Here is a 13,352-nt window from a genome sequence, read left to right on the forward strand (position 1 = left end):
GTCATCTGTAAGTAATGAGAGTTTTACTTCCTTCTTTCCAATTTGGATGCCTTTTATTTCTTCTTCCTATCTGATCACTGTGGCTAGATTTCCAGTACTATGTTGAATAAAAGTGGTTAAAGAGGACATCCTGTCTTGTTCCTGTTCTTAAGGGCAACACTTTTAGTTTTTGCCCATTGAATATGATGTTCAGTGTAGGAATGTCATATCTGGCCTTTATCAGGTTGAGATATGCTCCCTCTATTCTCAGTTTGCTGAGTTTTTATCAAAAAGGGTGTTGGATTTTGTCAAATGCTGTTTTTGCATCTATGGAAATGATCATGTGATTTTCGTCTTTCAATTTGTTTATTTGATGTATCACATTTATTGATTTATGACTATTGTACCACCCTTGCATCCTTGGAATAAATTCTACTTGGTCATGGTGTATGATCTTGTTAATATATTGCTGTATCTGATTTGCTAGAATTTTGTTGAGGACTTTTAGCATCTATGTTTATCATGGATATTGGCCTATAGTTCTCTTTCTTTGTAGTGTCTTTATCTGGTTTTGGAATTAGGACAATACTGGCTTCATAGAAAGAACTTGGAAGTGTTCCTTACTCTTGGATTTTTGGAATACTTTGAGGAAGATAGGTGTTAGTTCTTCTTTGAATGTTTGGTAAAACTCCCCTGTGAAGCCATCCGGACCAGAGCTTTTGTTTGCTGGGAGTTCTTTATTATTATTATTATTATTATTATTATTATTACTGTTTCTATTTCATCAGTTGTTATTGGCCTATTCAGGTTTTCTGATTCTTCCTGATTCAGTTTTGGAAGATTGTATTTTTTTAGGAATTTATCCATTTCATCCACATTGTTCAGCTTATTGTTCATAGTATTTTCTTACAATCCTTTGTATTCTCTGGTGTCAGTTGTTACTTCACTGCTTTCATTTCTGATATTATTTGGGTCCTATCTCTTTGTTTCTTGATGAGTAAGGCTAATAGTTCATCAATCTTATTTATCTTTTCAAAGAACCACTCTTGGTTTCATTTATTCTATTTTTTACATATATTTTATTGATTTTTTACAGAGAGGAAGGGAGAGGGATAGTTAGAAACATCGATGAGAGAGAAACATCGATCAGCTGCCTCCTGCACACGCTCCACTGGGGATGTGCCCACAACCAAGGTACATGCTCCTGACCAGAATCGAACCTGGGACCCTTGAGTCTGCAGGCTGATGCTCTATCCACTGAGCAAAACCATCCAGGGCTATTTTATTTTATTTTTTTAGTCTCTATGTCATTTATTTCTGCTCTAAACCTTACTTCTTTCCCTCTACTTAATCTGTTTTTTTCATTGTTATTCTCTAATTCTTTAAGTTGTAGGGTTAGTTTATTAATAATTTTTCTTGTTTTTGGAAGTAGGCTGGTAGTGCTATGAACTTCCCTCTCAGGACTGCTTTTGCTGTGTCCCAGAAATTTGGGGTTGTTGTGTGTTCATCTTCATTTATTTCCAGGAAGTTTTTTATTTCTTTCTTGATATCATTGGTAACCCATTCATTGTTTAATAACATGCTATTTAGCTTCCCTGTGTTTGAATGTTATTGGGTGTTTTTACTGTAGTTGATTTCTAATTTCATTCCACTGTGACCTGAGAAGATGCTTTATATGATTCAATCTTCTTGAACGTGTAGAGACTTGTTTTGTTTCTAATATGTGGCCTATCTTTGAAATGACACATGTGCACTTGAGAAGAATGTATATTCTGCAGCTTTGGTATGAAATGTTCTATAAAAGTCAATCAAATCATTGAGATCCAGTGTGTCATTTAAAGTCAGTTTCCTTGTTAATTTTTTGTCTGGAATATCTATCCAGTAGAGTCAGCAGTTGTTACAGTCCCCTACTATGACTGTATTGCTGTCCATCTCTCCCTTACAGTCCTCTAGAAGTTTTTTTTAATATATCTAGGTGCCCCTATATTGAGTGTACACATGTTTACCATGGTTATATCTTCTTGTTGGATCAATATATTTAGTATTATGTAGTGACCTTTATTTTCTCTTATGCTGTAGGCCTGTTTATTCGAGGAACTTTAGAATTACACTATAAATTGCATCCCCCCAACACACATATATAAATGCTCATGTATATACAAAAGGAGAATTCTTAGCATTCTAACTGGAATTATTTTCCACCTAAAAGTTAAATTGAAAAAATTTAATATCTTTATAATATTTGTTCTTTTCAGCCACGAATATGGTAATATTTCCATTTAGTCAACTAGAGATAGTTTTTAAACCATGAGAATGAAGATAAGTTTCATAACAACCATGTTGATAAGTTATAGCAATTTGAGTCCATTTATTATTTTTAGATATTTATAGTGTTCACACCATTTTAAATGAAAGGATAAAGTGAAATGAAATTACAAACATTTAAAAGTCTTAAAAGCAAATCAACCAACAATAAGTACTGGCAAGGATGTGAAGAAAAGTGTACTGCTTGCTAGTGGGAATGCAGAGTGGTGCAGCCACTGTGGAAAACAGTATGTAGTTACCTCAAAAGAGTAAAAATGGAACTGCCATTTGACCCAGTGATCCCACTTCTGGGTATTTACCCAAAGAAACCCAAAACACTAATTCAAAGGAATATATGCACCCTTATGGTCTTTGCAGTGTTATTTACAATATCCAAGATTTGGAAGCTGCCCAGGTGCCCATCAGTAGGTGATTGGATAAAAAAGCTATGATACATTTACAGAATGGAATACTAATTGGCTGTAAAAGAAAGAAGGCAATCTTACCCTTTGTGACAGCATGGATGGATATGGAAAGTATTATGCAAAGTGAAATAAGCCAATCAGAGAAAGACAGGTACCATATGATTTCACTCTTATGTGGAATCTGATGAATAAAATAAACTAACAAACAAAAATTTTTAGAAGTCTTAAAAGCAAATGAGCCTGATACAGAAGATAGAAAGGAAAAGCAAAACACAAAATCAAAGCTGAATATTAAAGTAGCAATTCAACAGAACAAACAAGAACTTCAATCAAGGACCCCCACATATCCCCCATTTGCAGAAGGAGAATAGTGGAGCTGAGCACTTCTCTTTATTATTCATCTGCCAGATATTCTCCCACCAACTATAATCAATTTACTGCTCTGCTCAAAAATATTCAATGGTTTCCCACTGCTTACAATTTAAAATCCAAATTCTTTAATCTGACATTCAAGGCTCTGGCTGCAATCCAAACTTTTAGTGTTCACATCCACTTCTCACCTATCAGAAAATGCCCAGAAATACTTTATACTTTCCTATCTCTATCCCTCTTCCTAATACTCAGCCCCCGCTCCAGTCTCCTGACAAAATTCTATCCTTTCTTCAAAGACTAACTCAAAAACCACCTTCTGTGTGAACCCTCACATGACATGTGCAGCGTGTAGTCTTTTCTCCCTTAGAAATCTTAACACTCACTACTGTGTACACTGTGCCATATCGTGGTTATTTGTACACATATCTCCCTAACTTCCTTAAGGCTTCCTGAGGATCTACTCTATGCCTTGTACTATTTTATATTGCCCTGTACAAGTAATCAATAAATATGTTGAAAAATGTTACTGAAAAGCAGTAAAGATTTGACAAGTAGCCCTAACCGGTTTGGCTCAGCGGATAGAGCGTCGGCCTGCGGACTGAAGGGTCCCAGGTTCGATTCCCGTCAAGGGCATGTACCTTGGTTGCAGGCACATTCCCAGTGGGGAGTGTGCAGGAGGCAGCTGATCGATGTTTCTCTCTCATCGATGTTTCTGACTCTCTATCCCTCTCCCTTCCTCTCTGTAAAAAATCAATAAAATATGTTTAAAAAAAAAAGATTTGACAAGTAATGGCAATTATAAAATAGAAATGCATTTATGATGCATTTCAAAGAACATTAAACACTATGACTTGCTGAAGACAAATGATCTATATATAAGGTGTCTCTGCATGGGGAAACTGCCTTCATCTTTCCAAACACTTATTAAAGCACCCTTGTGAAAAGGCTATTCAGCTTCACACATTTGGTTTGAATCAGAACTGTGGGAACAGATCATACTTTACTAAGTTTTGAAAAACTTGAAATCCTCTGTTTTATATCAGGACAATAAAAACATAGCCATGGTCATTATTTCATTCACCTTCTTCATGTTCCCTCCAAGGGTAGGGTATGGAGGCTTGTTGACACGGCTCCAGTTGACTGGCACACGGATCATTTCATAGAGCTGGAAGATCACTAGAGCATCTGCAAGATCACTAAAGTAGGAGGAAAAGAAGATGAAGGAGGAGGAAATGCTGGTACTACATAGCTTTATTAAGCACACTGGAGATGGGCTTATGTCTTTAAAAATACAACAGACTCAATTAACACTTAAAGAACAACAGGTTACATCATTTGACCCAGAACTTCTAATCTAGAAATCTGTCCAAAATTTCTTCATGAATGTTTACAAATATAATGTGTACAAGGACATTTACTGCCATAGCATTTATACATTTGGAAACAACTTAAATACCAGCTAGTAGAGGGCTGCTAAATAAACTATTCATACCATGGACTCCTGGGCTACCATAAAACATAATAAGGTAGATTTCTATGTACTCACTTTACAGACATATTACATTAAAAAAGGAAGTGGCAGAACACTGCATATTTTATTAGTTATTAAATTCATTTTAAAAAGTAAGAGTATTTAAATACTTATATGTGCTTTTGGCTGTTAAAAGTTATTATCTCTGGGCGGGAAAGAAAGAATATGGAAAGGATAAGGGACAGATTGTCATGTTTTGTTTTATTCTACATATTTCTTGAAACTTGTACAATGGGAATGGAGTCCATATATTGCTTATGTATTATGATTTTTAAAACTTTTAAAAATAATTAGAGAAAAATCACAATAGCTACTTGGTAGGAAGTTGTTCATCCTATCTAATAAAAGAGAAACATGGTAATTAGTGTACATCCGCTACCCTTCCCATTGGCTAATGCAAATTAACTGCCAGCCAAGATGGCGGCTGGCAGCCAGACAGCTTGAAACTAACATGAGGCTTGCTTGTTTCAGTGACGGAGGAAACCAACGTTCCCCGCCTGCCTTGCCGGCCTCTGAGCCTCTGAGCCTGCAGTTTGAAACATTGTAACAAATATAGAAGCTAAACAAAACCCCAGAAACCTGCTTTCAGCGAGCCGGGATCTCAGAGCTGGAGTTATACATTGTTTTGATTATAGAACCCAAACAAACCAGATACCTGCTTTCAGCAGCAGAGGCCTCAGAGCTGGAGCCAGAGCTAAAGCTGGCCCAGAATAAAAAAAAGAAAAAGATAAAAAGGAGCCGTTGGGAGCTTCAGTCACCCGCCAGCCCGAAAACAGCCCTCAGCCCCTCACCCAGACTGGCCAGGCACCCCAGTGGGCATCCCCACCCTGAAGGGTGTGTGACCAGCTGCAAACAGCCATCATCCCCTCACCCAGGCTGGCCAGGCACCCCAGTGGGGACCCCTACCCTGATCCAGGACACCGTTCAGGGCAAACCAGCCAGCCCCACCCATGCACCAGGCCTCTATCCTATATAGTAAAAGGGTCATATGCCTCCCAGCACCGGGATCAGCGTGACAGGGGGCAGCGCCCAAACCCCCTGATCGCCCTGCGGCTCTGTGTGTGACAGGGTGCGGCGCCCCAACCCCCTTATTGGCCCTGCTCTGTGTGTGACAGGGTGCGGAGCCCCAACCCCCCCTCCCCCCATGGGCCCTGCTGTGTGTGTGACTGGGTAGAGCCATAACCTCCCCATCGGCCCTGCTGTGAGTGTGAGAGTGGCGGAGCCCCAACCCCCTGATCGGCCCTGCTGTGTGGGTGATAGAGGGTGGCGCCCCAACCCGCCCCCCCCCCCCAACGGGCCCTGCTCTGTGTGTGATGGGGTAGAGCCATAACCTCCCCATCAGCCCTGCCCTGAGTGTGACAGTGGCGGCGCCCCAACCCCCTGATCGGCCCTGCTCTGTGGGTGATAGAGAGCAGTGCCCCAACCCCCTGATCCGCCCTGCTGTGTGTGACAGGGGGCGGTGCCCCAACTCCCCTATCGGCCCTACTCTGTGAGTGACAGGGAGGAGCTCCTCAACCCCCTGATGGGCTCTGCTCTATGCATGACACGGGGGAGCTCCCCAACCCTCCTGATGGGCCCTGCTCTGTGCGTGACAGGGGTAGCTCCCCAACCCCCTGATTGACCCTGCTCTGTGCATGACAGGGGGCAGCACCCCAACCCCCTGATTGGCCCTGCTCTGTGCATGACAGAGGGTGGCGCCACAACCTCCCCATCAACCCTGCCTTGAGTGTGACAGGGGGCGGTTCCCCAACCCCCCAATCAGCTCTACCCTGAGCGTGACTGAGGGTGGCATCGCAACCTCCCAATCAGCCCTGCTCTGAGCCCGACCAGGGGCTGCACCTAGGGATTGGGCCTGCCCTCTGCCACCCAGGAGCAGGCCTAAGCCAGCAGTTCGTTATCTCCCGAGGGGTCCCAGACTGAGAGAGGGCACAGGCCAGGCTGAGGGACCTCCCCTTCCCCCCCAAGTGCACAAATTTTTGTGCACCGGGTCTCTAGTCTCTATATATAAAAGTCTAAGTGATTGGACTCACTGACTGGCCAGTAGCTATGACACACACTGACCACCAGGGGGCAGATGCTCAACACAGGAGCAGAAACCTGTGGAAATATGGAACAGACTGAAGAATCTCAACGGGAAGGCGGGAGAAGGGAGGGTGGGAAGAAATTAACCAAAGATCTTATATGCATACTAGAGGCCCAATGCACACATTCGTGCACTGGTGGGTTCCCTTGGCTTGGTCTGAGCCCTCTCACAATCCAGGACCCCTTGGGGGATGTCAGACTGCCAGTTTCAGGGTCGTATCCTGATCGCCACAGGCCAGTCAGAGGGACCCCACTAGTGCACGAATCTGTGCACTGGGCCTCTAGTGTTAAATAATAAGGGTTAAGAGGAAGGAATTTGCCCTAGGCAGTGTTACTCAGTTGGCTGGAACATTGTCCCATACACCAAAAGGTGGCAAATTCAATTCTTAGTCAGGGCACATGCAGGAGGCAGCTGATTGATGTTTCTCTCTCACATCTATATTTCTCTCTCCTTCCCTCCCTCAAAAATAAATGAAAAAGCAAGTCCTCAGGTGAGGATTTAAATAAAAAAATAGAGGAAGAAATTTATGAGCAAGTAGGAGTTACTGAAGAAGAGTACTACTTTGGATTCAGAAAAAATTATTCTCCTGAGATGCTCAAAGTATGTCCATCAACTCTGTTTTCTTTTCTTTTTTTAATATACTTTATTGATTTTCTACAGAGAAGAAGGTAGAGGAATAGAGAGTTAGAAACATCGGTGAGAGAGAAACATCGATCAGCTGCCTCCTGCACACCTCCTACTGGGAATGTGCCTGCAACCAAGGTACATGCCCTTGACCGGAATCGAACCTGGGACCCTTCAGTCTGCAGGCTGATGCTCTATCCACTGAGCCAAACCAGTTAGGGCCATCAAGTCTGTATGCTAAGGACACAAAGAAACAGCAGTTGATCTTAACCTTGCTAGGTCTGTGATGTATAATGTGGCTTTTCTCTCTCAATAGCTGTTCACTGAGCTATGGAAAGGATAAGGGACAGATTGTCATGTTTTGTTTTAGTCTACATATTTCTTGAAACTTGGACAATGGGAGGGGTGTCCATATATTGCTTATGTATTATGATTTTTAAAACTTTTAAAAATAATTACAGAAAATCACAATAGCTACTCGGTAGGCAGTTGTTCTTTAGCTAAGATTCATATTAAAGTTACTTTGCATCTGTGAGCACACCTGCGATACCAGTAAAGGGGGCTTGCCCCTGTGTTGAGCAATGGAAGGAGTCTATTATGAAGGTAATTAAGCACTGACGAGGTCATCTATAAGCACATGGATATTTTTGTAATAAAAAATCATTAAAGTTTTTGTATAACTTCTGGAATCTCATCTATTTCATGACTTTTTCCTTTTAACTTTAAATGAAGTCATTCTTATTTCTATGTAGTATGGTATTATTATTATTATTATTATTATTATTATTATTATTTATGTTTTGCAAATAGAGAAACTGAAACCTGAGGCATGTGGCCCACCGGCCGCAAGTTTGACATGCTTGGTGTACACCCTTGGTCTCTCTCCAATAACTCACTTTAAAAACTTGGCACTGTCTGGGAAAAATTATTTGGTTTGGTAAATAATTTTAAGTGCTGTTTTATTACCATTGCTGTCAACTAGTTGATCAGCCTTTATATATATGAAAAATCTGTTGCACAAACACACACAGCTCTCCTTTGTAGCAGGAAGCAGTCTTTATCTTCAAGGGAGGTGATGCATGCATTCTGGGAACAAAGTGGCATGGATGGTGTGGCTTACTGGGATAGCTGCTTGTCAGCAGAGTGTTTGTGTGTGTATCTGTGTGTATATGTATGTGAATGTGTGCGTGTATGTGTGTATATGGGTGTACACTGTGCCCATGATGGTGTGGGTTTTTCCCACTTTAAAGTCACTGCTGAGAACACATCTGTATGGGTAGTTGCTACTACCCGCTGTCAAGCTAGAATTTTAGTGGTGTTTGGTATAATTTCTGGGCACAAATTTATCAGCACAGTGGATGTTGGGGTTAGCTTTTCGGCAGGTGCCCCATTAAACAGAAGGTGCTCCACTCCACTAAGGAAAGATGTAGTTTTGTCCAAGAAGAACTACTGCACTGTCAGCAGCAGATCAAAGGGATGTTCATTCTAAGCCACTCCAGACCAGAAATTATAGTGGGGACAGTCTATAGGAGACCAGAGGGAGAGAGACCATAGAGCAGTGATGGCGAACCTATGACACGTGTGTCAGAGGTGACACGCGAACTCATTGTTTTGGTTGATTTTTCTTTGTTAAATGGCATTTAAATATATAAAATAAATATCAAAAATATACATCTTTGTTTTACTATGGTTGCAAATATCAAAAAATTTCTATATGCGACACGGCACCAGAGTTAAGTTAGGTTTTTCAAAATGCTGACACGCCGAGCTCAAAAGGTTCGCCATCACTGCCATAGAGAATCACCTTGTCACACTTGAGTCATTGGCTAGGTGCAGCCACTTGTCATGCCGGTGTTCGTCCAAGTTGGGTACCTTCTGTGTGTCATCACCATAAATGGTAGAGCATGTTACATGAATGCATTGTGGGTGGGAAGCTTGTTGTTACTGATCATCCTCCTGGCAGAGGAGTGAATAGACCTCACAGGTTGGCATAAAGACAAACCCCAGGGAGGGTCTTGAAAGGAAAGTAACTGTTTACTTCTCCTATCTTTTCTCCCTATTACCTCCAGCTTCTGGCTGTGTGGCACTCCCACTGTGGGAGCACACTGACTGCCAGGAGGCAGCTCCTGCATTGAGTGTCTGCCCTCTGGTGGTCAGTGCATGTCATAGCGACCAGACGTTTTGCAGTTTGGTCGATTTGCATATTAGGGTTTTATTATATAGGATTCTGAACTGGAGATTAATGCCAAAAAGACCAAGATCACTGGATGAGGATTTATGATGGAGTTATTTCTGCTTCTTGGTATTTATTCAAAATATTATTTAAAATCTAAAACCAGTAGTGCCTTATTATGGCAATGTCTTTGATGTGATAGACTCACATTTGATAAACTCTTTTTTTTAAATTTTGTTTTATTGCTTAAAGAATTACAAAGAGTATTACATATGTCTCCCCCTTTTTCCCCTTGACCTTCCCCCTGCCTCCCCTACCCCCCAGTGTCTTGTATTTATGTAAATTCAGCTAAATGATAAGAGATATGCCATTTAGACCAGAACTCTTATATAGTAGCAGGGCAGTGAAGGTCTCAAATACTGGAAGGGAGGAGCAGCTAGATCTTTATGGACATTGGAAGGAATGTCTATAATATGTAATTAAGAGAAAGAATAATAGGTCTAGCCATGGACAGTGAGGTCAACGGTTAGAGCACTGGCCCACTGAAGATCTCTGGTTCAATTCCCAGTCAAGGGCATGAATCTGGGTTGCAGGTTTGATTCCCAGCCCCAGTCAGGGTGTGTGTGGGAGGCAACCAACTGATGTGTTTCTCTCATATCGATGTTTCTCCCACATTGATGTTTCTCCCCCCCTCTTTATTCCTCCCCACTCCCTCTCTTCCACTCTTCCTTCCACTCTCTCTAAAAATCAATGGGAAAAATATCCTGTGATGATCCTAATTTTTTTTAATTGAGCATATACATATTTGTATATGATTTTTTTTTTAAAGTTTGGAGGGATGAATACCAAACTCTATGCAACCTAGGTAGGTAAGACAAGACTTTTATTTTTAATTTTAGTAACTTAAGGTATGATATTTTATTTGTTTTTACAATGAGCATGTATTTCTATTTTAATTAAAAAGTAAATATAAAGCCCTAGCTGGTTTGGCTCAGTGTATAGAGCATTGGCCTACGGACCAAAGGGTCTTGAGTTCAATTCCCATCAAGGGCACATACATTGGTTGCAGGCTTCTCCCCAGCCCAGGCCCTGGTCAGGGCATGCACAGGAGGCAACTAATCAATGTGTTTTTCTCATACTGATGTTTCTCTCTGTCTTTTCTTCTCTATAAAAAATCAATGGAAAAATATCCTCAGGTGAGGATTAACAACTAATATTATATTATCTTTTAAAAAATACTATACTTTTCTTTTAAAATCCATTTCATTGTCAATTCCCTGCATTCTGAAACTCTACATGTTGGCTAAAATTCTTGTGATTTTTATAAATGTTCTCATGTAAACATACCTAGAGCTTGAAACTAGAAAAGTTGGACCCCCGCCATAAAGCTGAAACACAGTAAAATGTTTACCTGTACAAATGATTAATGTAAGGGTTGACCCCCAAGGAATTCATCCAGTTTCGAAATGTCCTTTCTTCCTTGCTCTCTCCTAGAGTAGACACAAGTTCACACTGATGATTCAGGACAAAAGGAATCAAGAACCACATTTTAAACCCTTCAGGCAGATATAAACTGGCCATACATACTTTGCCATGGTTCCTATGACACTACAAAAATTTTAGGCAAAAAAATATCTTATTGCCAAAGTCCCTCTTTTCCCTCTGTCTAGACAGCCTCTATTTGCTCTAAATTTTTCCATCTAGTATTTTTTATTGATATCTGTGAACTACTGAGCCATGGGTCTCTCTGTCCAGAAAAGTAATAAATAAACTACAGATGTGTGGTGATATCCATAGTTAGAATTACATGCAACATGATTGGCTAAAATTAAGAAAAGAAAATCTTTTAGCAGCCAGGGTAATATCAGCACATTAAACAGAAACAAAACGTTGTACTGTTTCCAAAGCTGTATTACTTAATTTGTACAAATAGGGTTTTACACAGAAAAGTTGCTGGGCACACAAACCTACATTGTAATTACACCAGATAGCAATGAAGGAGATGTGATTACAGGTCATAAAAACAAGCAATGAGGGGGATGTAACTGCTTTACAGGCTTCTTGAGTTTAGATTGTTCCTATTAAAAATACATAAGGGACACAGCCCCACACAGAGTGCTAAGAGAAAGACACATTTCATCATAGTAAGTCCCTAGACCTCAAAGATCACCTTGAGAAGAAACTCCTGCAGGCATTATTATTTAACCTGTGATTACCTAAATTACCTGAACATTCCCTTCACAGCAGTGTTTATATCATTTACTAGAGGCCAGATGCACGAAATTCATGCAAGAGTAGGCCTTCCTTCCCCTAGCTGCTGGCACTGGCTTCCCTCTGGCACCAGGGACCTGGGCTTCCCTCTCGCCACCAGCAGCCGGGACCCAGGCTTCCCTTGCAGAGGGAGGCCCCACCCACCTGCCACAGCCCACCTGTCGGTGGCCTGGGCCTCCCTCTTTGGGGCGATCGTGGAGCCCCCCAATCGATCACCCTGCCGGCTGGTAGCCTGGGCCTCCCTCTGCAAGGTGATCATGGGGCGATGGCCGGGCCTCTGACCAATTGCATTGCACCTGCCTTGGCTGGCCTGGCGCAAGTGGGTGTCATATTGTCGTTGCTCAGTCTAATTAGCAAATTATGCTTTTATTATTATAGATAAGGAAAACGTGGGATATCCTGTGACACAAAGGGAGCAGAGAGAGAAGTGTGCCCTCCTGGTCATTTTTGCCTTTTAGTCATCACCTTAATGACAATGGTCCTCAGTGACTAGAAAATTTTTGTTTGTCTTTCAGCAAAGTTAGGGAGACAATGGAATAGATAGCCCAGTGGTCGGCAAACTCATTAGTCAACTGAGCCAAATATCAACAGTACAACGACTGAAATTTCTTTTGAGAGCCAAATTTTTTAAACTTAAACTACATAGGTAGGTACATTGTTATTAACTTAATTAGGGTACTCTGAAGGCTTAGGAAGAGCCACACTCAAGGGGCCAAAGAGCCGCATGTGGCTCACAAGCCGCAGTTTGCCGACCACGGGACTAGCCTATATCTCACTACCAGACTCCTGAAAAATGAAACATTTATAGTACGCCTTGCATCACTTCTATACCAGAGGCAAGTTCAAGCCACTCTCTAGACTTTGTCTCATGTGAGCTTCCCAGGACAATTTGGCCTATAAATCTACAACCATCTGAATGAGCTCCAGGAACCCATTTCTATAGAGCCAGCCCCGCAGTCATCTTCAGACTAAGTCACACAGACAATAAAAACCTGCATACCCAGAGGAGAAACCAAAACCTTGTAAAATCTAAAGCATTCTGTTTTTTGGGGCCAACTGTTCAGAAAATAATCTTCCCACCGTACTTTCATGTGGTTTTCAGTGCCATTACCTAACAGCTTTCCCAGAGTCTGTTTGAATTCTTGTTCTGTTAAATTATATAACCATATTATTTGTTGTCTAAATTTTGCCCCCTCTTGCCCTAACTGGTTTGGCTCAGTGGATAGAGTGTCAGCCTGCGGACTCAAGGATCCTAGGTTCGATTCTGGTCAAGGGCATGTACCTTGGTTGCTGGCACATCCCCAGTAGGGAGTGTGCAGGAGGCAGCTGATCGATGTTTTTAACTCTCTATCCCTCTCCCTTCCTCTTTGTAAAAAATCAATAAAAAATATATATATTTTTAAAATTTTGCCCCCTCTTGTATGCATAAAAGGTGGCTGATTATTCTGTTGTATCTGCCACTACAACTTTATAATAATCTATATGAGAACCTTTTTAAAAAGAATCAAGTTAACCTAAAAATGTCTAGAAACTATGATTACCTTATTTTATAGGGGTTATTAAACAGGTGCAAATTGAATATCAGAATTT

General features: G+C 41.3%; 1 protein-coding gene across 4 annotated transcripts in view; it reads right to left on the minus strand.

Annotated features, from left to right (window-relative positions):
• Positions 1-13,352, minus strand: part of PLS1 (plastin 1) — a 155,229-nt gene that overhangs the window by 18,758 nt on the left and 123,119 nt on the right. For all 4 annotated transcript variants that reach the window (XM_081086150.1, XM_081086153.1, XM_081086151.1 and 1 more), the window contains 2 exons: positions 10,903-10,981; positions 4,162-4,276 (listed from right to left, as the gene is read on the minus strand). In XM_081086150.1, the coding sequence (XP_080942276.1) occupies positions 4,162-4,276; positions 10,903-10,981 (194 nt within the window). The remainder of the gene's footprint in view (positions 1-4,161; positions 4,277-10,902; positions 10,982-13,352) is intronic.

Source organism: Myotis nattereri (genome assembly GCF_964212035.1).
Source record: "Myotis nattereri genome assembly, chromosome: 3".
In the NCBI taxonomy this organism is placed as follows: Eukaryota; Metazoa; Chordata; class Mammalia; order Chiroptera; family Vespertilionidae; genus Myotis; species Myotis nattereri.